The sequence below is a fragment of the Tubulanus polymorphus genome, chromosome 4 (genome assembly GCF_964204645.1).
Source record: "Tubulanus polymorphus chromosome 4, tnTubPoly1.2, whole genome shotgun sequence".
Taxonomy (NCBI): domain Eukaryota; kingdom Metazoa; phylum Nemertea; class Palaeonemertea; order Tubulaniformes; family Tubulanidae; genus Tubulanus; species Tubulanus polymorphus.
The window spans coordinates 25,888,107-25,915,884 of record NC_134028.1 but is presented as its reverse complement, the minus strand read 5'-3'; the positions used below and the strand labels follow the sequence as shown (position 1 = coordinate 25,915,884).

Below are 27,778 nucleotides of genomic sequence, written 5' to 3'. Positions count from 1 at the left end.
CGCGAGAAGCCATTGCTTTTTCAGCGCTTCATCGACTTAAAATCCTATTTAAACACTATTCGACGTCTATATATCGGTATTTGGTATCGTTTTTCTCGTAAGTTTATGTTTTAGCGGATTTCTGACCGTCAAAAACTCGTTTATCGTCGCGTGAAGCCGAATTGAGAGCGGGATACTGGTCACGTGACCTACGCTAGTTAAAATGGCGGCCTCCGAAAATTTCAAGATGGACCAAAATCGAATAGCCGCTTAATACGAAATGTCGTTTTGATCGGATAATGCTGATTACGTGTTCTGTATTGGTACCCTGATCTATAAATAGCGTCGAAATGTCGGGAAAGGTACGTTCTAAACGCGTAAAAGGGTCTAAAAGCGGCCCGTCGACTCCTTCGCGCCCGAATATATTAAAAAAGAAACGAATTGACGAAGAAGGCGACGAAGAAGCCGTAGTCGAAGCTTCGATTGACGACGTCGAGGAGGATCGCGTTGGAGACAGTTCACCGGAGTTTGCAACTCCTATCGGAACGCCGTCTTCGTCTCGCGGCTACGCTTCAAAATCCACTCGAGAATCGGCGTCTCGTTCCAGACATTTCATTCAAGTCGTACAGAAATTAGAACGAAGCAATAAATCGGGTTACCGGGTCGATGAAGAGGATGATGATGTCGACGATGAAGATAGAGAGGAACGAGAAATGGATCACAGCGATTTAGGTTACCCGGACCGCAACGAATCGGACTTCGATGCGGATGAGGATAATTTCGAGGACAACGTTTCGAATAAGTCGTTCGAAGACCTCGACGAAACGGCGTCGATTTACAGCGTCGATAGTTACAGCACGGTGAGCAGTACTCCGAGTCGGAGAGGTCGTCCTCCGATTTACCCGCGCGCTCCGGCGCTTCCCGAAATCGACGACGACCGCGAGAAGCCGCCGTTGATTTTACCGACGAGTTCGACGGACATTACGATCGCGTCGGAGCACGTTATGAAAGCGATCGGAATCTACGAGGTTCTGCGACATTTCCGCACGATTCTGCGTTTGTCGCCGTTTCGTTTCGAAGATTTCTGCATGTCGCTTCTATCGGACGAGCAGTGCTGTTTACAGGCGGAGATTCACATCTGTTTGATGAGGTGTTTGCTACGCGAGGAAGACGCGCAGAACACGATATTCGGACCGCAAGACACGAAAGACAGTATCAACATCGGTTATTTCTTCCTCGACAGCATGACGTGGATCGAACTGGTAAGCTCTTACCTCGAGAGCGATAAGTCGGAGGAGTTTAAATCGGCGTTGAAGGCGATCGAAACGAAGAGATATCCGTTTGGTTGTATCGCCGAACGGTTGGTCGTGTTGCAGATTTTGACCGATTTGTTTTTATCGACGAACGCGGTTCGCGAGGATCTGATGAACGAGGGAAATATCAAGTACGATGACCATTGTAGAAACTGTCACAGGTAAATTTGAATTCAAAACCCACGATGGATGATTTTAACCCTTTCAGTGCTGACGAAGAAAATGCTGGAGATAATTTGAAAATATAGAAATAATTCTACCCCAATGGGTTTGAATAACAGGCACACCACTTAACCTAAGTGTCTATGTCTATGTCTACACCACGGTGCGGTGTATCGTTTGTGACTAGTTTCACTAAAATTGACTGGTTCTGTTTGATAGATGCTGTCAGGTATCAATAGAGATAGAAATTAATTACTACAATACACAATGCAGTGTACTAGCAGTCGATCATCAAATAATTCACCGTATTGCAGTGCAGAAATTAGAGTTCCAGATTTTTTTTTCCCTATAGGGAAAGTCAAGGAAATCTCCTTTCTTGCGTGGCTACTTGGAGTCGGAGAAGGCCCTATTTGAATTTTAAGTGTCTTGTTCTTCCTGGTAGTAGCACGAGTAATGCTCGCACTAGGCATAATTCAATGAAGGAATTATTGGTCAAAAGTTTAGGGAAATATCGCGGAATATTGGTTTCCCTGATATCTAAGAACCCTGTTAGGTAATATAATGATTTAATACAATCTGTACAAAAAGATTTTATTGTTAATTTTCTAGGCTCGGTGATTTACTATGTTGTGAGACATGTCCAGCTGTTTATCATTTAACGTGCGTTGATCCACCGTTAGAAGAAGTTCCCGAAGACGACTGGATTTGTTCAATTTGTAAACATCATCAGGTATTTAAAAGTTCTATCCATCTTGCCCAATACCTTTAATCAAAATTACTAATCGTTTACCGTGTATCATTGTTTATCTTACAAAGATTTATACACGTACCACTTCACTATTGTTCAATATCAACTAAACAATTTTATCGTTTCAGCTATTATTACTATGTTTTTCTGATTGCAATTGATCATAATTTATTTTCTTTTATTAATTACATATACATTATTACAGCATTTATTTATTGGCACAAAGCCTCTAAATTACGAGTTTAGCCACTAGACTAGTTCAGTGACCATTCCACGTTCTGTATCACGTATAAAAAATCATCTATATCAAAAACTCGTCGTAAATGGTTTTATTTTTCGTGAATAGGTTGAAGGTGTTTTCGACTGTGTGTCCGAATTAGAGAAGAGTGGTTTAATGAGTCGACAGGATCCGCTCGGCTACGATCGCAACGGTCGCAAATATTGGTTTCTTATACGAAGAATATTTGTGTACGTTTTTGTCGAAATTTATTTCGGCCTATCGGGTTTTCGATGCAAAAGTAGCGAATTTAGAATTATTGATTGGTGGTTTTCATTTTTTAGGGAAGGTGACAACGAAGTTTGGTATTACAGTACCAGGCGTCAGTTCGACGAACTGTTAGAATCTATCGACGGTAAAGATTGGGAATCGGATTTATTTCGTACATTGTGCGAACATGAAACTGATATTAAAAAACAAATGGATATCACTGAGGATTTGACGAACAAGGTGAAAGGCACCAGAAAATCGGCGTTAGATATTGAAAATGGTAAGGCCTTTTTTAAATGACTTGTATTTTTAGCTTCACATATCTGGAGAGGTCGAGGGAAAAAAGAATACATATCTATGTTATATAGCAACAAATATTATATTTCACTCAGCGGAGGAAGGAAACAATTTTTTAAAAAGAATTTTGGTGAAAAACTTGTTAAACAAAATATGTATACTGTTTGATATTAGCTGTGATTGATCGGATATGGTCGTGAGTGACAAACTCATTTCCTGTCTCAACTCATTATCCGGTGCATTAGCTTCACGGCCACATATAAGTAGATGGATTTTAGTCACATTTCCAGCTATTGAGGGAAAACAATCAACAGTGTTCTCCACAACGGCTTTAAAGGAGCCTTTCATTTTTTTGCATCCACCCCTTTGAAAATCAGCCCTTTGAAAATATCTGCTGTCCCTATCAGAGAGGATGTCAACTATCAATGCATCGACAAATATAGTATACAGTTGAAAAAGTGTGAAAAATAAGAGATTTCACTTCCAAATTTCGGTATATGGAGAATACTGATGAATAAATTCCATCGTTGGATTCTTAATCCATAAGTTATTATTTTTAAAAAATGACCAAGTAATAGAAATTAGTGACTGTCGTTCCTCGACGTTGACTCGACTCTTGTTTGTTCATTCGTAGCTAATCTCAAAAAGTTACAAGAAGAACGGACGACGAAACGAGCGCTTGAGGCGAAGAAACTTCTCGAAGAGAAAGAAAAACAGAAATTGAAACTCGAAGCGGAAAAACACGTCAAACAAGAAACTGAAAATACTGACGTGAATACTGAAAACAGCGCTGAGAAGACTGAAAATATTACTTCATCCGTAACAAAAGAATCTGATGATTCTGAGAAATCTGAAGAAAATGCCGATTCGCGGGACTTGAATTCAACTCCCTCGGTGAAAGCGGAAATATCCGACAATTCAGAAACCGTCGTACCGACCGAATACCCAGTCGCCATGGAAACTGATGAGAATAAACCGGACGCTATAAAAGAAGAGAAGATCGACGAACCAATCAATGAAGAGAAAACCGTAGAGATGAAATCAGTGGTTGGTTTAGATTTTTAATTCTCTCTGGGGCTAAATTCAAATACAGCTCGTTTCGGGGGATAAGCCCTTTAAAAAGTGCTTACTATTCAAAAAGATTTCTATTGTCGATTTTTGGTATTCCAAAATATTTTTTGGACGATAATTTGGACGCCTGCGTAAATGTAATGGATTAGGACGAGGGCTGCGTTCTTAAACGATAAGAAACGTGTCATATTTGCCTCACTATCAAAAGTTGTTTCACTATCTTATTTTTGCATCATCTCTATGAACTCTGTTGTTTGATAATCTGGTTCGATATTTTTCAGACCGATGTTGAAAAGAAGACGACCGAAGCGACGACTAAAACTACGTCGACGATGGGTCGAGCTTGTCTCGTTTTAAACCCCGTTACGCAGAAAATGGAGCTGAAATTAGTATCGACGACATCTACTTTGTCGACGACAACAGTCAGTTTATCGGCTACAGTTGAAGGCAAAACAATCGTCATCAAACCAAAAGATAAAAGTAAATACATAAATCACTTGTCGTGAAATCATTATATCTGTCATAAATCAACGTCTCAGTCCCTCAAATTTAGATCGAAAAAAGTTTGTTTGAATATAGGAATATTTGCAGTGTTTACAGTTTGCGCTTCTCTTCAAATGACAATTCAGACATTTCATTAAAACTTTCGTAAATTTAGAATTGTGGGACTTATACGTCGTGTACGAAAACAAATGTACGCAAAATTTGAATGAACTGATTATAGAAAGATATTGATACTAATATTCTACTGGTTCGTTTTTTAACAGGTGGAAATGATGTGGGAAAAATGAAAGTCGACGAACAAGGCGACCATATTACGCAGGAAGAGGCTGCGGCAAGTGGGGATAGTAAAATGATTGTATCGTCAACTTCACACGAAACGACTACAACCTCTAGTGCTACAGGTGAGCGGTGAACGTCAATCTGAGTTTATCATGAGACATCGCGTCTAATGTTTTACGTGGGACGCTAAAAATCGAGTTGAAAATTTATCGTAAATGAACTGCATTTAGATCTGGTTAAGTATACCATCTAGCAGGATTGCAGAACAGGGTCCTCATTCAATAAGTGTCGATCATTAATTACATTATAGCTAGATTGACGAAAAATAAATGAACCTCCATCATGGCCACTGGAAAGCCTGGAAAACTCAGGGAATTGGAAAAAATCAGGCAAAACTCACAAAACGCAAATATGTTATTCAATGAATACATGATTCAATAAAAAAGGGATGAATAGTAACATTTAAGCGTAGAAATTTCTCTGATTTACTCGTGGTTTTTTCTGTTATAACATGGAAAAATCAGTGAAAACTCGGGGAATTTGTAAATGGGTGGAAAGTGGCTGCTGTAGGCTATACTAATACTAAATAGAAGATGAATTCAATAAACTATGATGATCTATTTCACAGAAACTAGCACCGATAACAGACGTATCGTAACACGGTCGAAAACCGGATCACTGACGCCGAAACAATTCGTCGATTCAATCGTTTCCACGACGGCGAGCGTTAAAATGACGAGTTACTCGTCGAACGTCGTAAACAGTATGGCCGGTAACCCGGACGACGCCGTTCTCGTAATCAATAAAGACGGTAAAATCGTACGAGTCGACACCCGTCGCGGTAAGAGTTTACTGAATACAGTGACATCTACTACAACTACAACTACAACTCAATCTACGCAGTCAATCGTCTTTAAATTAGGTACGTAATTTACGCTCCTTTCCTCCAGTTTCTTCATTCAGTGTTTTTTTAGTTGTCTTGAAAAATGTTTACTTGGTTGAGAAGTCAGTCAGGCTCATCCCGTGTCCTCTCCCAGTCTGGGCTCAGTCGGGCTCATCCCGTGTCCTCTCCCAGTCTGGACTCAGTCGGGCTCATCCCGTGTCCTCTCCCAGTCTGGGCTCAGTCGGGCTCATCCCGTGTCCTCTCCCAGTCTGGGCTCAGTCGGGCTCATCCCGTGTCCTCTCCCAGTCTGGGCTCAGTCGGGCTCATCCCGTGTCCTCTCCCAGTCTGTGCTCAGTCGGGCTCATCCCGGGGGTTTTGGGGGGAAAATAATGAAAAATTTGAAAATATTACGGTTTACTTCATCATGAAATCATTCATTACTTGTTTTATCGATGAAACTATTGTTTATCCGTGGATTTATTTTTGAAGGTTACGAAGGTAATTATAAACAGTATCAGAATTATTACGCGACCGACACGTTAGGATTGAATAAACACCAGCACAACGAAGAACGAGATCGTCGACGTTATCTATCGCACAAATTCAGTTTAACGCCGGCCAGCGATTTCAAATGGAACGGAGCCGTTTACAGCAGTCGTGATCTAACCGTCGTGACTCTACGTCAGAGTATGATACAACTCGAGGCGGCGGCGCCGGTCATGTTTCTACATCCGGCGTGGCCGGCTCATCGTACGACGTGGTTAAACGCTGTCAATATGTGCCGCGAGCCGATGGATTTCGCGGCCGCTCTGTTGATATTCGAGGCGTCCGTTAAACCGGTGGTTATGAATACCGTTTGGAGCGACGGACTCGGTGAGTTGTTACGAGGATTAGTGTATACGGCGTATAAGAATAAATGAAAGTGCTTAAATCTTCCAATACGACTTGTTTGTTTGATTGATTGATTGATTGATTGATTGATTGATTGTTTTCAGGTCACATTAGAATGCAGCGATACACGGCGACCGAACGAGAAGAGGCGAAGAAAAGAGAACGAGAATTGGTGCCGAAAAAGAAGAAAGACGACGACGAGGAAATCGATCGATCGACTTGGGCTAAATATACGCTCGGATTAAAACATCAGGTCGGTATTCATAGAAACGATGGCCGCCTCCTTATATTCTCCCTATGACATCATAGTGATTGTAATGAACGGACGGTTTGTGATTACAGGTTTGGAAACAGCGGGGGGAGGAGTATCGTATTTACGGAACGGCCGGTTGGTACTGGACGAGCGTTACGCGTAATTATCGTTACGTGCCTCAAAACGAAGTCGGTCTACGGTCGGCTGCCGGTAATTTACGAACCCGTAAAAAGCGATTACTCGAATCGAGAACTACTGCCGCGGCAGATGAATCGAGGCTAGTAGCGATGGAGGAATCAAGACTTGCCGCAATAGAGGAATCAACGCCTGCTACAACAGAGGAATCAATACCCGCTACAACGGAGGAATCAACAACTGCCACGACGGATGAATCAAGTGATAAACATGCGGAAATGGAAGTTGATGATACTGATGAAGTAAAACAAGACGTTTCTGATGAACCTATTAGAATGGAAACCGATCAGGTGCGTAATTCATATCCTTTAGTCTTTAATTTACTTCAAATATTACTTCAGATTTTGTTTTGACCTCGTGATTTGTGTTTGATGGTTTTAGGAAACCGGTGAAACTGTGGTGACTGAAGATCCATCGACTACGAATTCGTCTGCGGTAAAACAAACTTTCAGTGATAATCATCAACCAGATGTAACAATCAAACCAGAGCGTATGGAAATATCTGAGGAAAAAACTACAGATTCAACAGATAAAGCAGTAGAACCCAGTACTTCTGAAGAATCTACTGATAAAACAATGGAACTGAGTGGTTCTGTAGAATTTACGAATAAGGCAGTAGAACCCAGCGGTTCTGTAGAATCTTCAGATAAAGCAATAGAACCCAGCGGTTCTGTAGAATCTGCTGATAAAGTAATGGAACTCAGTGGTTCTGTAGAATCTACGAATAAGGCAGTAGAACCCAGCGGTTCTGTAGAATCTACAGATAAAGCAATAGAACCCAGCGGTTCTGTAGAATCTATGGATAAAGCAATAGAACCCAGCAGTTCTGTAGAACCTTCAGATAAAGCAATAGAACCCAGCGGTTCTGTAGAACCTTCAGACAAAGCAATAGAACCTAGTGGTTCTGTAGAATCTTCCAATAAAGCAATGGAACTGAGCAGTTCTGTAGTGTCGATTGATAAAGGAATAGAACCCAACAGTTCTGTAGAATCTACGGGTAAAGATAAAAATGTGCCAACTGATGAACTGAAAAGCAAAGTTCAAGAATCGTCTGCAACCAGTGAAGCGATCACTCGGTCATCGGATGAAAACATCGAAAAAGTCGTCCACGATCCGGAGATTGAAAAGATGTTCCTGAATGATGAGCTGATCGACGTGTCGAAATCAATACGAGAGCATACGCTTTATCCACGCGTGAAAAAACCACAATCGAAACTCGACTCGTTATTAGAGAAACGACAAGCGCAAGAGGAACGCGAATTCAAACAACGCAAGGGAATAATGAGTTTAATAATGGATCAAAATCACGCGAAGGCCGTCGCGCAGAACGAGAAAGTGCGGAAACTAGCGAAAATACGCGAGGCGGCGGCAGGCGCGGCCCGGAAAGATTCGGGCGAAGTTCACGAATCGAAGAGCGACGAAAACTTGATGAATTTGACGGTGGCTTCGTCGTTTTCTTGTTACTCGTCGTCGTGTCGTTCGGACGGAGAATACGAGTGTTACTCAACGAGTTGCAGGAAAAGCAACCAATCAGACGAGACTCCGGAGACGGCAACACAAACGCCCGCGGATCCGGAGACGGCAACACAAACGCCCGCGGATCCGGATACAATTCAGATTAAAACTGAACAAAGTGACGAACAACAAATGGACGTACAGCGAGATCCGTCTGCTGAGGAATCTGCTGCCGACGATGAAGCTCTAGTTAAAGAAGAGCCGATGGAGGAGAACGAAAAAAATGAATCTCTAGACGACATCGATGTCGAAAAAGTACCGGTAAAAACTGAGGTAGACGGCGCCAGCGTGTTGAAAGATGCGTTGGACAACGCAAAAGTTTTCGCTCCGATTAGAGCCGAGAACGACGACGCAGCGGCGGTAGTCGTTAAAACCGAACCGGAGGAGTCGCCTTCCAGCGAGAACGATACAAAAATAAAAGTGGCCGAAGATCGAATCAACGAAGCCGTGCGGATTATCGTATCGAACGCCGAATCACGAATCGCCGAACTCGAATCGAAAATGCCGAAACGTCGCACGACGAAAGAGAAAGTCGAACTGAAGAAATTCACGCCGTTCCGCGTCGGTCCGAAGACGAAAAGTTTGCTGAAAAGCGGCGGCGGCGTTAAATCGATCGGACAAGCGTTACCGCCGGTGCAACGCTTTACGAGTAAAAACAAAAAACGTAGCATTTTACTCGTCGATCGTTACGATTTAAAAATGCTCGCGCGTCGCGCCGGGAAACGAGAGGTGCCCGGGTTTAATTATAACTGTAAAATGGTGAACGTCAACTGGGTATACCCGTGCCCGCGTCCGACGTTTAAGATCTGTTGGCGTTATCGTACATCGTTTATGAGGTCGCTGTCGTCGGTCGCGTTACAGTTACGCGTGTTGTGGGCGTGCGTACGCTGGGATGACCTGTCCGTCAAACCGCAGCTCGGCGGCACGAATACCATCTCCACGGAGACTGAGATTACGACCACCGAACTGTTGAAACGTCGCGATATCGGACCGTACGGACTGCGTTCGGAATTCCTCGTGCGTAAAATCATCATACCAATGAACGATATGAATAACGCGCCGAAACGTAAGTTTTCTATAGTTTTCAAATTTTCAAGTTCGGAATTCTGAAAATGATATTTCCCAGGAATTAAATGGATTTTCCTCCAATCCAGAAGATATTTGCGAAATTCGTTTGACCCTTCCACGTAGCGTTCGCCAGCAATCAGCTTTGTTGAAAATCACCTTTATCAACCAGTGAACATTGCCTAAAGTCAAAAACACCAGTTGCCTAAAGTCAAAAACAGATATAATTATTCATCTTAAGCCTTAACAAAAATGCTTGTCAGTCCCAAGTGAAGGATTCCACGTTGGATAACTGGGAATGATATTTGCAAATGATATTTGCAAAAAGGGCACTTTTCAAAAATTTCTAGGTGGGGAGGGGGCCCTGATAATGTTGGCGCCTCTCTGGCATGAAGGTATCATCATTTTTGCAAAAGGTCCATTTCTATGCGTGAAAAATTGAAACTAACCCATTAGATCTCGGGGAATTCATATAACTGTGGTTTATGACGTTTCTGTGCGACGATTTTATCGGATGTTTTGAATTTTCAGCCGAAAAGAAATACACTCCGATCCGTAGCGGATTACGAGAACGAAAGCGTCCGGAATCTCCGAAACCGGCTGAAGCCAGTATAACGGAGGTTTGGGTTCCCGAGGAGCGCGTCGAACTGTGGGAGATTCGTCAATTCGCTGAAAAGTTAGTTTGCTTTTACTCGTGTTTTAAATTGCTAGACCTCGCAGAGCCAATGGTTCTAAGAGTAACTTTCTGTTTAGCAGTTTGTAACCACTAGATATACGCAGCTGATATTTTATCGTTAGGCCACCCAACCCTGAGTCATTACAACAGTTTAATCGTAATTTTCATCAAAAAAGTCTCTTTAAAGCATGTTTATATTTTGCGTTTCGAAACAGGCTTGAAAAACAGAAACAGAAAGCAACACCGGTGGTGACACCGATTACGCAACAGTCGCAGCAGCAGCAGCAGGTTGTCGTAACGACGGTAAAATCAGCTGGACGCTCGGAATCAACGATTCTACCGCCGAAAGATGCGGCCGATTTCAAAGAGAAAATCGAGCAACAATTGCGACGACATCGGTACATTTTACAACAAAAACGCATCACGGAAGCCGCGTTGAAACGAGAAACCGAGTCGATGATGCGGCGCAAGCCCGAAGTAGTCAAATCCGAGACAGTCGCGCATAACAGGCCCGAAATACCGGCGGGCAAACTATATAGAACAGTCACTCTACCAACGACCGGTATGTTAGCGCAGAGTCCGCTGTTGAGACAGATGACGAAAACGGTGTTAACGACGAATCCGAACGGCGGCGGAAACTCGTTACGCAAAATAACGATTACCCCGAAACCGGTGACATCATCGGTTCCCGTGCAGCAGAAAGTAATAACCAGTCAGTCGGCTTTAACTCCGGGTAAACATCATTATACATTATACTAATTATTGTCGTAATTTTCAAAAAGCGAAAAATCATGGGAAAAACAAAGAAAGAAAACTAACTTATTGCAAATCACTGGAACAAAAGAATCGCGAAAAGTTCTTTTTCAACGTCGTGTCTTTGACAGAATTATTGATCTGTACTTGAATTTCAAAGAAAAGGGTTTTCATTATTATCGCTAGGTTTTAATATGTATATTAATCGTTGGGTTTATTTGACCATTAGGTTTGACTACGGTGAAATTGGTCGGTCCACGTTCAACGACAACCAGAACGATTCAAATACCGGGCAGCGCTTTGAACATCCAACAACCGACGTCGATTACTCTCGCTCCGAAATCATCAGCCACCACCGCCACGATTGTTGGCTCCACGGCGACAGCGATCATGACTCCGACCGGATTACGTACGATTATGCCATCGGGAATTAATATCCAACGTAAGTTTCTCGAAAGTTCGAATTGTTTTTTTTTTACCGAGATGAAAATTTTCTTAGATCTACTTATTTTTGTCTGGGTTCGATTATTTTGGGATGTTTCGCTTAATCTCTCGAACGCGTATTTGATTTGGACCAGTGAGACTATGCAGTCTCGATAAACCCCCCAAAAAATAAATCCCAGACAAAAATAAAAAGACTTTAGGTTAGAGACGACAGTCGTATATATTTATTGTTATGTTATTTCTATATTACCACACAGCCGCTAGTGCTGCTGCTGCTGCAACCGGTATCAGGCACGTCGTGTCCACCGCGACAATGCCCGTCTCACAAATACAACAAAATTTACAAATCGTACAAAATACGGCGACCGGTTTGATGCAAGTCCGCGGACTTGTTTCTGGTAAGCTGCATGCGACGACTGGGTTCTTACAGATCGGGGAAATGTAGATATATTTCCAAGCAAGGATAATGTAGGAATTCTGACTACTTGAAAATTGGGGAAAAAGTCAGAGATTTTCCGGCGTCTTGTCTCAAGGAACCTCTTGAGAAGAATCAGCCTCCACTGAGAATATCTTGCAAATCAATAAAGGATTTTCGGTCAAGGGTCAGGGAACTATGACGGAATTTAGGATTGCCTGATCTGTAAGAAGTCAGTCACTGACTTATCCCTATGTTCAATGTAGTAGTAGCTTGCTGTTAGGATAAAGAAAAATACCTTGTTTCTCCTTTTTTGGCCTGGTTGTTTTATTTTAGGCAATATGCTTTGTAATTGGCTCATTTCTGTAACTGCCGGGTCTGTTATAGTTCGCTCGATCATGATTTGAAAAAAAAGTAATGTACACGGTAGATAAGTGGCCAGTTGGGTCAACTATTGAGCTCGGCAGAAATGAGATACGAGGTATTTTTTAGCCTTTGTTTTATATTTTAGCTGCTTAGTGTTGAGTGTAGTGACGGTACACGAAAACCGACAGATTTATTAAAGACCGATGTTTATATGATTTTTAGGTCAGCAGGTCATACGCATGCCCGACGGAAGACTCCTACTCCAACAACCGGTTACTCCGACTTCCAATACGACCGCTCCGACGACGATTATCACGCGTCCCGCGTTAACCATACGCCCGACGTCGAGCGCCTCCGCGACCATTCCGATAATAGCGCCGGCCGGGATCGGTACGTCGACCGCGAATATCATCGCCGCCGTTCCCAAGTCGTCGGTGATCAGCGGCGCGACCTCGATACCTAAATTCGTAACGGTCACCCCGAACGCGAAGACTAACAACGCGAACACGGTGTTGAGTACGGCGACGGCGACATCGGGGGCTTCGACGACGCTCGTATCGAAATCAGCGATATCGATTCAACAACCGGGTTCGAATCAACCGACTCTCGTCACGCTCGATAAACTACAACAAGTTTTACAATTCGCGCAACAACAACGACAAGTGAAACAACAACAGCAGACGCCGGTTCAGCAGACGACGACTGCGACGCAACAACCGACGTCGCAAAATATAATCATCGCTCCTCAACCGGTCGTCGCGGTCGCCGGTAAAACTACCGTTAATAAACCGATGGAACCGATCGTTAAAATCGGCCAGCCGATGGTGGTCTCGGCGACTACCACGACGACGTCTCCGACGACGACCAGCGGTATTTCGAGCGTCGCTCCGACAATATCGTTCAGTACGTCAACGTCTCCTCCGAGATTGTCGACCCGTCCGGTGGCCGGTAACGCGGCGCCGAAAACGCCTCCGACTCCGACGTCTGTGCCTCCGACGAGGCATACAGTTACTCCACAGGTCATTCAACAAGGTAAATATCTACTGTTTATATTCAATGATGTACCGTCCGGCAGGGTAGACACCTGGGGCCGGTTGTATAGTCGAGGCTTAGACTTAAGACCAGTCTAAGACCAACTTAGTTCTATAGCTAATCTAACAACTTAAGATTGGTCTTAAGATTTGAGACCACTTTTAGACTTAAGTCACGGCTGTGCAACTGGCCCCTGGAAAACTCTTCCCAAAAACCTGAAAAACTCCAGCAATCAGAAAAATCGAGACAGAAATGAGGAAACCAGATTTTTAGGCTCCCATGCCCTTGCTTGCTGCAGCCGCAATACTGGTACCTCATTGAATGCCATATTTATAAACACCATTTCTTAATTACGGCCGAAATCTGATCTATTCAATTATGTTGGCTGCGATTAGAAGCTTATCGATTCTGTATAATTTCCAGTCGTTCAACAAGCGCTTCTACAAAACCAGACGCCAGAAATTCAGACTAAACTGCTCGCGATGCAGCGTCAGATACTGTCTCAGAAGCAGGGCGGCTCATCGGTCGTAGCGAGTAGTTCAGATACGCAGCAGGTTTGTCTTACACTGCCAATCACTACGCAACAGGTAACAATAACAACTCATTCAATCTCAGCATGGCTTCACTTTATACCGCTTTTAGTGTATTGTTTCTGTGTGCAAAATTCAGAATTTATTTGTTCATTCAAGTTTATCTATTGAAAATATTGATTAGACAAAAACTTTGACTCGTGGTTATAACCTGTTAATTAGTTCATTTCTGTGTTATTCACACACCATTGTGAACGCTTGCACGTTCGGTTTCTGTCAATGTATGTTAAATCAAGGCTCAAAATTTACAGTAAGGAGCACTTTTAATTGTTCCCTGTTTAATTAGTGTGACCACCTCCATGAGGGCACATTAGAGAATGATAACCACACTCAGACGTGGTGAATAGATAATAAGATAAAAACCCACTATCTACAGATTAAAAGAATTTAAAAACAAGAATTTATTACTTAATCTAAAATATATAGAATACACGACGTTTCGATCTCGCACTAGTGATCATCGTCAGGTGTAGGCACATGTTTTCATTTCATCGCTGTCTTTATGTGGAAAATAAATTAGGATTATTATTATGATTATTATTATAAAAACTATTTTCAAGCTGAAAAAAATGAATTTGTTTATTGAAATAGGCCTTCGATATACATACAGTTATTGATCAGACAAATATTTCAGATTTGACGCGCGTCGTAAATAAATGAGCCGCTGATATAAATGCGTGTTGTTAACGTTGTCGCTTTGTTTCGAAGAGATTTTTGCCGATTTCTTCTTGGAATTATTTTTGTTTAAATGAATGAAATTATTTTCATTTTGTATTCTACAGGTGGCCGACATCGTGAAACCAAAACCCGAGAAAGAAATTCCGAAACGAATAGCAGTGATCGACCCTAATAAACCTCTGTGTAAGATAATGTAAGTTTAACGGAAGAATAGAATGTAGACAGGTTTGGATTAACCCTTTCAGTGCTGACTAATTAATACCCTATAGTACTGGAGATTATTTGAAAATTTTGAAAAATTCCACCCTAGTGCGTTGAACAACGGGAATACCACTATAGTGCGTCTACACCACGACGCGGTGTATCGTTAGTTACTAGTATTTCACTATGTTTGACACGTGCTGCCATTTTTGAAGAGAGATAATTAGTAATTACATCAATACACCACAGTGCGGTGTACTAGCAAAATCTATCACTGATTTATACACCGCACTGCGGTGTAGACGCACTGAAAGGGTTAAACGTATAGTAATTGAAGAATAGCAGATTATGCTATTCTGGAATAGGCAGATTAATTCTGGGTGAAACTAACGCGTCAGAAGAGAATTCCGTAGAGACCAATCAAAACCTGCCTGAACCACGTTAGATATTTGTTTTGTCATCAATAAAATCATGGTTACAAAAAAACTAAAGAAATAAGAAATTGATAATAGGAGCCTGAACGGAGCATTATTAAAGGGGTGAACTTCGGTTCTGGTTTTAGTGCTTCTCACTTCGTACAATTTAGCCGCGTTTTTTTGCAGTCGACAGAAAAATAATGAAACATTGGAAGAGAAGACGAAACGATTGCTGCATCACAGACTGATGGGAATGCTACATAAACACAAAGAAACACTTCGCAAAGAAATGTTGAAGAAACGTTCGTTTATGGAAAAAGTTGCGCAATCGGAAATCAATGTAAGTTGTTCAGTAAACCAGGATGCATCATCGGTCCCGCTAACCGACGTGCACTCCAGATTCAGGGAGGAGTGCACCGTTAAAATAGGGCGTACCATATAGAATGAAGTAAATAAGTAAATTGATATGAATCATTATCATTTTCATTATCAGATGGAAGTCTCAGACATTCACCATCAGATGCTCGAAGATCAACAGATGATCGCGCTAAAACGTAAAGAATCCGAAGCACTTCCGCCGATGCCTCCGCCTGCCCACGCCTCGTCGACGTACGCCGCGGCCGCGTCGTCGCTCGACGAACAACCCCCCGCGAAGAAACGCAAACAGAAGATTATCTCGACCGGAAAATTATCGGGAAGAGCGAATAACAACAAGTTATACTGCGTCTGCCAAACTCCGTACGACGATAAAAAGTAAGGCTCGTTTCATCAGTCGTGACTACCATTAATATTCGTCGAGAGTAATTACTACTTTTATGAGAGCTCAATTACTAACAAAAATATCAAAATATTCTCAAAATCTAAATGTTTCTTTGTTCGTTTTCAATTAAACTCCTACTTAAGATGTCTAATGGTGGTGAAAACCACTACAAAGGTAGATACTTCCAACGCAGTCGGTTCTACTCCATTACAACCTGTTCGACAAATCAATCTGATGTTGATTATTCAATTTGAATATATGATCAAACTTGCTTCAAGTTGTTATAGCAGGGACGCTGAGGATGCTCAATGATGATTATTGCTTAACTTTATTTGCAAATACAAATCGGGGCTGAAAAATAGTGAATACCCAAATGATGCGTTGTATACTAATGATGACTTCACCAAGTTTGACTAAGTAAGATAATGATAGTTTTATTGTATTCGTTGATACAGATTCTACATTGGTTGTGACCTGTGTTCGAATTGGTTTCACGGTTCGTGTGTTAATATCTCGGAATCGGCGGCTAAACGAATGGATTCGTATATTTGTGAGGATTGTAAGAAACAGAGAGACGACACGTCTGAGGAGTTGTACTGTTTATGTCGTACGCCTTACGATGATACGATGTATGTATTTTACCGGGTGAAAACTACCGACCCGTTGTTCCCACAGTACCGGGAAATCAGGCAATAACTTTAGTATCATTTCCTGGTTCGGAAATGTTTAGGAATTTGATATTTTCCCAAGGGCAACTTTCTTCAACCTTAATCAACCAGTCACAATTAAAACATCCTTGTGGTATGATGGTATTTTCACTTTTAAGAAGGCACCATTTCCATTTGGGAAAAGTGAAAAATCAACCATGGAGCTTGTAAATTTTGAATTTATGTAACTGCGGGAACAATGCGTTGATATCAAACCCTGGAACAATATGAAAAATCGGAATTTTCAGAGATATCCAGACCTTAGAATTCTTATGTTGATGATTTTTAGGTTGTATATCGGATGCGATCAATGTCAGGATTGGTTCCACGGTAAATGCGTCGGTATCTCTAAAGCGGAAGCCGATAGAATCGATATTTACATCTGTCCTCGTTGTAAGAAATCGAATAAGAAAGCGGCTGAAAAGGATAAACTGCTCGGCGATGCGGATATCGAAACTCTACGCAAACTCGTTAAAAGTCTCGTGGTAATTGATTTATTGACATTTTGTTTGTTTGATAATCCATAAAAGAACGAAATGCATATCATGATATATTTCCGTTGAACATTTTCAGGGTTGATATACATATACCGGTATTTGCTTTCAGGACTAATTTAAACTGACACAAAACTATGGTACGCTGAAGTTTGAGCAAAGACACTAAACTTTGCTCAAACTTTATAATCAAGCGAGCGTACTGTAGTTAGTGTCAGTTGAGATTTGTCCGGAGAAAGGTATATGGTATGTTAACGTTTACCACTATTACGTATGTGCATCACTGAACCTGTTCTTTTAACCGATATTGGAACTCCGAACTGAGGATTTGTTCATTTTTTGTTCATGGTTTATTCCGCAGTTGTAACATTCGCATGAATCGCGTTTTCGCATTTCAGGCTCATAAAATGGGCTGGCCGTTTTTAGAACCTGTCGACCCGCTGGAAGTCGGCGACTATTACGACATTATCAAGGAACCGATGGGTGAGTATATCGGTAAAATCATTGTATGGATCGATTCGAGTCATTTCACCGCGCATTAATTCGATATCTCGAACTATTTTCTAGATCTGACGACTTTAGAGAACAATCTGCTGGCCGGAAAATACGATCATCTGCACGAGTTCGTTAAAGACGTGATGAAAATCTTCGACAACTGTCGTTATTACAACCCGCGCGAATCTCCGTATTACCAGTGCGCCGAGGTTCTAGAAACGTATTTCGTTCAACGATTGAAAGCGATTAAAGAGAAAATGTGTTTGTAGAATAATTCGAGTGTACGTTGTAAACGTACTCATGTGGTATGACTGAATCGTAAGATGGCGCCCTCGAAAGATGAACCCGAGAGTTGTTTATTAATGTATGTACGATGTTAAATAGGAAAGAGAGATAGAGAATATTTTTCTACACAAATGAATTGTGTACAGAATGAACGATGCATGTACAGATTGTTTTTAAGATATTTCGTTGTGTATTGGTTCAGATAAATTGTTATTCGAATGCTTTGTTTGTTTAGTACAGAGTGTAATGTATTCGGCTATTTAAAGACGATAAGGGTTTAAGGATTGTTTTTGGAAGGGATAACGACCTTCGCGACTTAACTTTAGGGGCATTTATGACCGGGAAAAATTAGAAATCAATCCAGCGCGTCTGTCTTGGTTTATTGCATTTATATCATTTTCTGGTTAGATATGTGCAGTATATTTTGGGTTGGGGTCACTCGATATTTCATAATTGTATTATATATATGTTCAAGGTACATATCTCGCACGCGTGTCACTTTGATTGAGAAATAGATAAAGCAGGCGTCCATCATGCAAGCACTGATTATACGTGTAGCTAAGCTTAATAGCCTGTTCAGTTGACCTGTCGGTTTACTGAGTTTAACGATATTTGCTAATTGAAATTTCATTATTATCATTTAGATTTTGAATATTTGTAAATATAACATCAATGTATAATCATTATATATGATTGGCGTTCGTTTTGTAAGTGTTAGTTTTCTATGTTTGTAGCTGGTTTCTCTGTTCAATGATAGGTGGTGGTACTGTACGCCCCATATTATGTTTCAAATTTTAGACCCCTTTCCGTGAAACATCTTGTGTAATGATAATTAAAAATACTGAGCTGGATCCTACAAACTTATATTAAAATTCCAACAGGGTATTGGAAGAAAATCGATCTATTGAGTCAATTATTCGAGCTAAAATCAGTTTTCGTTGTGTGAAGTTTGAGGAACAAAATGTAATAAAACTTGTACATCTTCACTGAGTTTTTAAATTATTTTTAAAGTTCGTAAATAGTGTTTCATTCACTTATTCATACATCAGGCAGCCATTCATTTCATATGTAAATTCGTCATTACATAATTTTACCTCTATGTACCATACATGTAGTATTTATTGGTTAAATACAAGATACATAACAATAAGTAGTAAATAAAAATACAGGCTCCACTTATATATAAAATATATATAACATGATACAAATCATATCCTTGTGTTGTTAAATCTTTGCTGCTTGATTTGGTTTCTTTTCTGGAGTAGAGTCTGAACTCCTTGCTGAGGAACTGTGTCTCAACTGCTGTATTCTTATAGGAAGTGGATGGCCCCCAAACTATTCAAGCCATGAGCGTTAAATTCTTGAGGCAGGCTCCCGATAGAATGTATTGTGGTTTAGGAATTCCATATCACAAACTAGTAGCAGCTACTGTCGGAACTGCAGACGATCACAGATTATTCTGGTCGAAACGAAAGCGCCAGAAGAGAATTCCGTAATCAGAATAGACCAATGGAAAATCGTAAACAGAGATGTGCGTATTCCGATCCTTTTGTGAAGTTAATGAAATAGATCAAACAATGAGAAAAACTACAATATCTTAAGATAATTTATGTAAAAAATCTATCGAAAAAAATATGCATATACAATGTACAGGGATATGAAACAATTTCATTATTGAGCTGTCAACACTTCTTAGGACAGAAAATGAACTCTTCTTTTGAAATAAAACCCAAAGGCTTTTTAAGGCAAAATTTTGAGCCATGTTAAGACCACAGATAAGTATTCAAACTGACATCGCTGAACTCTACAGGAAGAAATAAACTATTTGTAAGTTACAAAGACATTTAAAGTAAAATATGGGAAAAATCAAAAGATTCTATGATTTTCTAGTCACTTCCTTCTCTACATATAAACTATCAGCTATTTGACCAGTTTTTACAGATTCTATTCGCTACATTTGTTTACTTGAAATCAATTAAAAACCTTGACAAGTGTTTAATACATTTTGATAATAATTGAGCTGCACATCAATAATGGATCTAGCAAATGCATAAAGTATATGATACTGAGCTCAGAGCCGTCCCGGATCACATGATAGTCTTCTGAGGTTATTAACGGCAATACTAAACTCTGTTTGCTTCATCTCTTTTTAACATTTTTCGACATCGATTTCAGTTCTTGAATTTCATTTTCTTGAAGATGAACCTCAGCAGTCGTTTCAGATAACTGAAAATAGGATAAGATCAATTACACAGGAGTCGATGAGACTAATGTTGAATTCATTCGAGACATAACGCGTAATTTCGTACCATATCTAATAGAATATCAATCTTCAATTTCAACAAATTATTTTCTTCGATTAATTGTTGATTTTGTTTCTTCACTTTCGCCATTTCTCGATGAACAGTGGCGACACCTTCTGACTCTGAAATTAGAGATATTCGGTTTTAACCGAAAAGTTGAAATATAGAACTAGAGGTAATGAATATCTCTGTCGGCCGACTTACCAGATATCCATTGACCGTTTTCAAACGTGACTTCATTATTTCCGAGTTTAACTTGAATTGGTCCGTAGTCGAGCGCTAATTCCGATCGGATAAATTCCGGATCACTCGTCAGATTCGATAATGACGGTGATTTTCGAACCGGAGTTTTCTTCGGCGAGAACTTGTTTCCAAACAAAGGCATCTTTTGGAGCTGAAATTCAAGACGAAAATTTTAGCCAACGATAAATAGAACAATTCAATATCTAAGGAAAGGCCAAAATAGAGAAATTTGAATTCAACATGTCATGTTCAATAAATTTCTGTTTCCTTTTTTTGTTGAATTTTATGAAATTAAATATTCTCAACTTATCCTCACATTAAAAATAGAATATTTTGAACTTACTCAAGCAGTAAAAAGAGACAAAATAACCAATTTACACGTGTAAATTATGGGGAGGTTTGCAAACCGAAAACTATTTTGAAATTTGTTTACAAGTTTCTAACAACAACTCTATTTCCGGGTTAGTGTTGGATTATGCCGCATTTCATGGTGACAGCACAAGACGATCTTCGCGCGGTGCCATCGGGTTCGAGTCCCAGCTGAGGGAGAACGTGTTCATTGAACACTTGGGCGTTTATTGAATGTCATTCTTCAATGTTTTGTTCTGTCAATTTATCGCATGTTATGTCTTAGCCTATGTATGAATGTTATTCATGGCGCGATAAATATAAGTTCAAGTTCAAGTAATTGTACGCTGGCAAGCGAGCTGGTTGGTCCCTATTCAATTCAATATAACATTATTGAACAAAAATATGGCAATATTTTTTAGAGATGAACAAAATAATTTATTTCGTGTTCTACATCTGGCTGACAATAAGAAACGAAAACCGGAGAACAAAATTCCGATGCGAATAGCAGTCATCGATCCTGAACCTGTACCACGTAAAATAATGTAAGTTTCAGAATAGATTCTTATTAAAGAGACTGAGTGTAGACCGGTCGGTAATCAGGTAATCAGGTAGACAGCTTTCGATTGTCATCTTTTTTTAGTATGATTTGTTGAAAAGTATTGCGAGTATAAGCAATTTTGTCATCCATCAAATCATGGTTACAAAAGAAACTTCAGCAGTTATCAGAGTTAGTCGGCTATTGCAAAATAAGTGTTACCGATTGTCGCTTAATTGGAAAATCAAAACCATGTAACTGGGGGTAACTGGAGCACGGTTGCTGTAGTTTGCTGTTCCAAGGACCGAGATGGTCACCAATTCAATTCCAATAGTTCAATTAAAAGTCACCACTGAAATGTGTAAGACCAAACTATGTTGTGTTCGATAGTTAGGCTATCTCCAGCCACTATTGTTGAACAACTAGAAAACCCAAAGTTCGCCATGAACGTTGAGGAACCACTGATATTCTAAATTTAGATGTTTCACTACCCTCTTCATTTCATGATTGAGCTGTGTTCTTTTTGCAGTCGACAACCGATAAATAAAGAAACATTGGAAGAGAAGACGAAACGTTTGATGCAACACAGACTGATGAAAATACTTCATAAACACAAAGAAACACTTCGCAAAGAAATGTTGAAGAAACGTTCGTTTATGGAAAAAGTTGCGCAATCGGAAATCAATGTAAGTTGTTCAGAAACCAGGCTCCATTTAATCAAAAATTAAGATAGGGATTTACCCTGCTATTTATTTGATTGGTAGATTTTTTTCATTTGTTTTGATTTGGTCTCCCTCACAGACCCACCACACTTGCCGGGAGTGAAACAAGGTTCGATTTTATATTAGAAATAATCGAAGTACAGATATAGATGTGTGATCGGGGGTCGAATACATAGAATTTGTTCTTTTTTTAAATGGAAGTACATTCAAACAATCTTCCAACCAGCCTGAACCGGCAAGTGATTTTCAAAACTCAGATTCACAAATCATTGTAATTTTCATTATCAGATGGAAATCTATGACATTCGCAACCAGATGATTGAAGATCAGTGGATGATCGTGGTAGAACGTAAAGAATCCGAAGCACTTCCGCCTGCCCAGGCCTCGTCGACGTATACCGCTGCCGCCTCATCACTTGACGAACAACCCCCCACGAAGAAACGCAAACAGATAATTATCGAGAAGAGCGAATAACAACAAGTTATATTGCGTCTGTCAAACTCTGTGCGATGATAAAAAGTAAGGCTTTTTCGTCGTTTCATCTGATCTGACTACGACTACTATTTTTCGAGAGTAGTTCCTACACTTCAATTGAATATTTTGAACTTACTTAACCCTTTCAGTGCGTCTACACCGCAGTGCGGTGTATTAATAAGTGATAGATTTTGCTAATACACCGCACTGTGGTGTATTGATGTAATCAGTAATTAGTAATTATCTCACTTGAAAGATGGCAGCACCTGTCAAACATAGTGAAATACTAGTAACTAACGATACACCGCACCACGGTGTAGACGCACTATAGTGCTATTCCCGTTATTCAACACACTAGGGTGGAATTATTCAGAATTTTCAAATTATCTTCAGCACTATAGGGTATTAATTAGCCAGCACTGAAAGGGTTAAGCATTAAAATTTCCACAAAATAACCAATATACACGTGTAAATTATGGTGAGTTTGGCAAACCAAAAATCATTTTGAAATTTGTTTCTAACAACTCTATTTCCGGAATTCGCGGATAGTGTTGGATTATGCATTTGATGGTGGCAGCACAATATGATAACTAAAAATGAAACCAAGTTCAATCCTTTATAAGTTATCTTTCAATCTATATCAGGGATATTAATTACGAAAACTATTAATCAGCTTGATGAAGATTTAGTGAACCGTTAATTCCAGTTCAGGATGCGGTCTCAAAGTTTTACTCGTAAATAAGTTCCTTCATTACAAAACAAATTTCATAAAAACTACTTTACATTTCGGAACTTCAATATTTTAAAAAATCCAACTTTTGCTTAATTTATCAAAATAGGTCTAATTCTATTTCTAATAGATGTAAATCCCTCCAGTAGTATATGTATTGTAAATAATATATGTATATAAGTGTGTGTCCCGTTCATTAAGTTTTAAAATGCTATTATTCACATTTGATTCACATTGTATATTATTCACATTGTAAATACTGTTTTTCATCCATACTATTTTAGACTGTAATAAAGAATTTGTAATATTTATATTCGTAATAACTCTTTGTTTCTCTTCAACCACGTTTGGTAATGGGTGAATCACGGCCCGTCCCAGCCTTGTTTGCGATCTCATGGGATTGGTCATGATAGCTGGGGCTCTACTTAGAGTAAATGCCATTCCGTTATAGTTGTAAATACAAAATAGCCTGAATTGCCCCAGATTTAATGTTGAAGAAGATTTCGTAGTGTCTGTTTAGATTATTTTCCTTAATTGGCTACGAGTCTCTTATTGTGTTCTGTTTTGTATCGTAAATTGCCTTGAGTTAGACTTTGTAGATCTACAATAAAGTTGAATTGGTAACCAGTCTAATATCGGATTGTGCACTGGCAGGCGAGTTGGCTGGTGGTGCCGCCTATTCAATTCAATATATTACATTATTGAACACAAATATGGCGGGCACCGTGAATGAAGATAGTTTTGACAGGTAAATTTTTGTGTATATATTTGTGTTTACCCATGCATATGATTCCTCGCATGTTATGTACCTAAAATTTCAATACAAAATGTTATTCGATTTCACTCTAAAATAAAAGCACTCACTGAGAAACAAATGAGCGATTAACACGATTTTTTTGCAAAAAAATCTTCCAACTTACTACAATCTACATCAACTACTGAACAGTGAACTAGATTATCGACTTTTCCAATATACAATACATTACCTACGGCACGTATCTGAAACGGGCCCGTGATAGGGTCCACTCCGACAGTTTTGTCGTGAGTTAACTCTTGAGTTAAAATCGGTGAATCAGTTTATTTTCAGAACACAGTTCCACAGTTCACAGTTCTGAGTTCAGATTCACACTTTTGGGCATTGTTGGAGAGTTAACTCTTTGGAAATGAACAAACTTAAAACTCAGAGTTGACTCTTTAATTCACGACTGTAAAACTGGGTTCTGTGTTTAACACGAGAGTAATATTTAACTCAGAACTGTGGAACTAGAGTAGATCCCTTAGTTATTTTGTGAGTAACTTTCACTCTGCCACACCCTTCTTGTGAAAATAACAATTGATTAATTCAATGTTGGATGAATCATATTTTCTAGGCTAACTGCGCATCTGCTCCTCAAAATTCAAGAATACGAAACTCTTATCAAACAATGCCAAGAGATTTCTTCCGATTGTCGCTCCCTCTTCAAACCCTGGTAAGTTTAAGTAAGGTTAAGTTATTCACCCTAGCCCATAGACAGAGCTGTCAAACTGTCCCCGATTGTCAGGGACTGTCCCTGAGAATGCCTCACTGTTCCTGCTGGTGTTTTTTTGCTATTGAAAATCAATTGCTGTCCCTAAAACAATTTCTACTGTCCCTTTAAGTCTTCATTTTTCCTTTTTTGGTCCCTGAAAATTAACTTTTCTTGTCCCTGATGTGGTTGGCAGGTCTGCATAGATAAATCTAATGAATTGAAATACTATGATTTGTTTTCGTTTAGGACAAATAAGAAGTCGACTGAAGTTATAAAAGTAAATCAACCAGAAAAGTTGTTGAGTAAGGAGAGAAATGTAACAAAAGAAAAAGGTTTGTATCTACGTTCAGTTCCTTTTTGAGAAACTAAAAATATGATATTTACGAATTCTTTTTTCCGTTCAAACAGAGGAGAATGATAAGGAAACACAACGGAAGAATGAAGAGGAAATGAAAAGAGTAGAAGAACTTCTTGTGAAAGCGCAAAAAGCAAGAGAAATACAAATGAAGGTCAGTGACAGTTTATTCTGATAGATGATTCAAAGTTTTGACTTAAATATGATTTTTCTTTCTCTGATTTTCTCGGAAAATTCTAGGCATACGTCATCGGTCGTTAAATGTTACATTTGTTTAAACTATTTTGGTACGTTATGTTTTTAGTTGGAAGCTAAAGCGATTGAGAAGAAGCAAACACCTTCTATTACAAGCGCCGCCGATGTCTCGATCAAAAAGTTGAAATCTGGCCAACAGCCGCTGAAATCTCGTGTTGATGAAAAGGAGAATAAGAATTCTAAAGTGAAAGTAAAACAGCAAAAACCGGTGAAAAATTTTAAACCAGTTCACGAAACTGCTCCGTTTAAAACCGATTCTACTTCATACAAAAAACGCAATCCGTCTTACAAGAAACCGTCATCGGCAGGAAAATCATTACCCGCATCGGCAGCACCGGTTAGGAATAAAAACATCGTAAAAAATGAGATTTCTTGCATTAGCAAACAAAGTGTAGACAATCCACGGGCAGCTGAAAGACTTGGAGAAAATTTATCTCCAGTGTGTACTACTGATTTAAGAAAACAAGAAGTTGTTAATAATGTTGAAGATTCTGTTCAGGCAAATATCAGTAATATGTTATCGAACGCACAAAAAAACTGTAGTAGTGATAATGTGGCTGGACCATGTGAAAAACAAGAATGTGACGATGAAAAACCATTTTTGCTGGTCAAAGATGGGTAAGTCTTGGATCAGTATTTGTGTTCACCTAATTAAGCTCACCGGCTATTAAACTTAAGGCTGTATTTTATATTTCAGGCAGGATTTAATCGTTCCGTCCAAAGTAAAGAAACTTTTTATGAAGAATTACAAATTGAGGCAGGAAATATTGAAGCTTAACCGAGCGACTGATGAAATTTCAACACCGGAATTTTTCTTGAATGTTGAAAAATATGTATCCTTTCTCTGCTGGCATATTTTTTTCTTGCAATAATGCTTTTCTTCAGAATACATGCATTCGTTTAAGTCCTTGACGTACATTTTTAAGATAAGCGAAGACAGATTCTCTTCAATACAGCGTCTAATATTTAAACTGACGAAAAGTTACGACTTGTCTCATAGAATGATTGAGGGAACGTGTCCGCCTTCAATTACTGGTAGGTTTATTTTTCTCAAGGCGAATTGAACGTCGGTTATATCCCTGATTGTCGACTCGGTTTTAAGATCTATTTGTAAATTTTAATTCAGATTCATTAAAGTTATCACAGTTACTCAGGACGAAGTCGATCCTCGAAAAATCACTTCTATTTATCGCGGAATCAGAAAAACAATACAGAACTCTAAACAAAGGTACCATTAATTCTTAAACAAATATGAATAGATTTCGTAATTCAAAATCCATCTCTATACAAAACGAATAGGTCCAAAATATCATCTTGAATTAGGGATTGACCTTACTGGTATATTTAGTCCGATTGGTTTTGATTTGGTTGTCCTTAACACACTGTGAGTGAAATAATGGGTTTGATTTTGAAACGAAAGTACAGATAAAGCTTTGTGATTGGCAGTCGAATTTACATTTTACATTTACATTTTGAAGTTCATTGGAAATTTCAGTTCCGGTTCATTCAATCTTCCACCACCCCCGAACTGGCAAGCGATTGATTGGGGGTGATTTTGTTGGCTGCTTAATTTAATACATAGAGATTTTGGAAATAACCAAACAACATTATTAGCAATAATACCAGTAATTTGAAACTCAGTTTGGAACGTTACTCTCCCCATATTTGAATTTCTCGCGTGGAATTTGTGAAATTTTATGGTCTTCTTTCAGAATGTCGGAAATTCATAAGCTCTAGCGAGGAAACGGTTGAAGTATGCAGTAGAGTTGAAAAATACTTCGCAGAAAATCAAACGACGACAAACACTGCAGATTATTCTGCTAATACAACGTTGATGTACACAAAACCTCAGCATCTTTATCAATACTCGCATATACAATCAAAATTAGATATTCTACATAATGAATCTGCGCTGTTTGATTATTCAAATGATCTTCTGCAACGGTTGAAAAAACTAGATGTCACTGATTGGTATGTTCTACGCATTGTTCAATTCAGTGTACAAAAAAAACAGTTTATCCACAAGTTTAAAGAGTTGTTCTTTTTATCGTTTCAGCGATGCTGCATGTATCTACCGATCACTTTACTCTCTATTATGTACGAAAGGCCGCCATTTTCCGATTTTGATTGCTGATTATGGTTTTGATGAGGAAAATTCAGGAATAGAAGAAAATTCTGATTCATGATCTTGGATTGTTGGAATTTTTTGTAGAGAAATAAATTTTTGTAAGAAATATTTAGGTTGGCTATGATTGATTGTCGGTTTCCCCGAGTTTTGAAGCGAGAAGGGGAGTGATAATAGTCAGTAACCCGTCTGTGGTTTATTTTTTCGATCGGATATTTTCACA

General features: G+C 39.5%; 4 protein-coding genes across 4 annotated transcripts; 3 read left to right on the top strand and 1 right to left on the bottom strand.

The window, feature by feature from the left end:
• The first annotated feature begins 1 nt into the window (after position 1).
• Positions 2–19,117, top strand: LOC141903190 (nucleosome-remodeling factor subunit BPTF-like). Its single transcript, XM_074791231.1, has 25 exons — positions 2–1,453; positions 2,064–2,184; positions 2,549–2,670; positions 2,764–2,969; positions 3,621–4,033; positions 4,339–4,537; positions 4,825–4,962; positions 5,469–5,762; positions 6,213–6,596; positions 6,719–6,867; positions 6,957–7,352; positions 7,444–9,643; positions 10,174–10,318; positions 10,534–11,051; positions 11,301–11,513; positions 11,773–11,913; positions 12,519–13,328; positions 13,752–13,915; positions 14,701–14,789; positions 15,400–15,553; positions 15,707–15,966; positions 16,429–16,602; positions 16,970–17,165; positions 17,573–17,657; positions 17,742–19,117. The coding sequence occupies exons 1-25, from the start codon at positions 330–332 to the stop codon at positions 17,936–17,938; spliced, it is 8,892 nt and encodes a 2,963-aa protein (XP_074647332.1). The 5' UTR covers positions 2–329; the 3' UTR covers positions 17,939–19,117.
• Positions 19,118–19,551: 434 nt separating this feature from the next.
• Positions 19,552–20,956, bottom strand: LOC141904069 (protein chibby homolog 1-like). The gene is made up of 4 exons (XM_074792518.1): positions 20,844–20,956; positions 20,462–20,651; positions 20,264–20,379; positions 19,552–20,180 (listed from the first exon to the last, which is right to left on the bottom strand). Exons 2-4 carry the CDS (start codon positions 20,640–20,642, stop codon positions 20,094–20,096), a joined length of 384 nt encoding a protein of 127 aa, XP_074648619.1. The 5' UTR covers positions 20,643–20,651; positions 20,844–20,956; the 3' UTR covers positions 19,552–20,093.
• Positions 20,957–21,253: 297 nt separating this feature from the next.
• On the top strand, positions 21,254–23,570 carry LOC141904516 (uncharacterized). The gene is made up of 3 exons (XM_074793107.1): positions 21,254–21,393; positions 21,916–22,072; positions 22,397–23,570. The coding sequence occupies exons 1-3, from the start codon at positions 21,254–21,256 to the stop codon at positions 22,580–22,582; spliced, it is 483 nt and encodes a 160-aa protein (XP_074649208.1). The 3' UTR covers positions 22,583–23,570.
• A 454-nt stretch (positions 23,571–24,024) lies between these two features.
• On the top strand, positions 24,025–27,616 carry LOC141904515 (uncharacterized). The gene is made up of 10 exons (XM_074793106.1): positions 24,025–24,060; positions 24,683–24,781; positions 25,067–25,152; positions 25,229–25,329; positions 25,480–26,048; positions 26,128–26,263; positions 26,357–26,465; positions 26,557–26,658; positions 27,143–27,401; positions 27,487–27,616. The coding sequence occupies exons 1-10, from the start codon at positions 24,026–24,028 to the stop codon at positions 27,614–27,616; spliced, it is 1,626 nt and encodes a 541-aa protein (XP_074649207.1). The 5' UTR covers position 24,025.
• Positions 27,617–27,778: the final 162 nt, after the last annotated feature.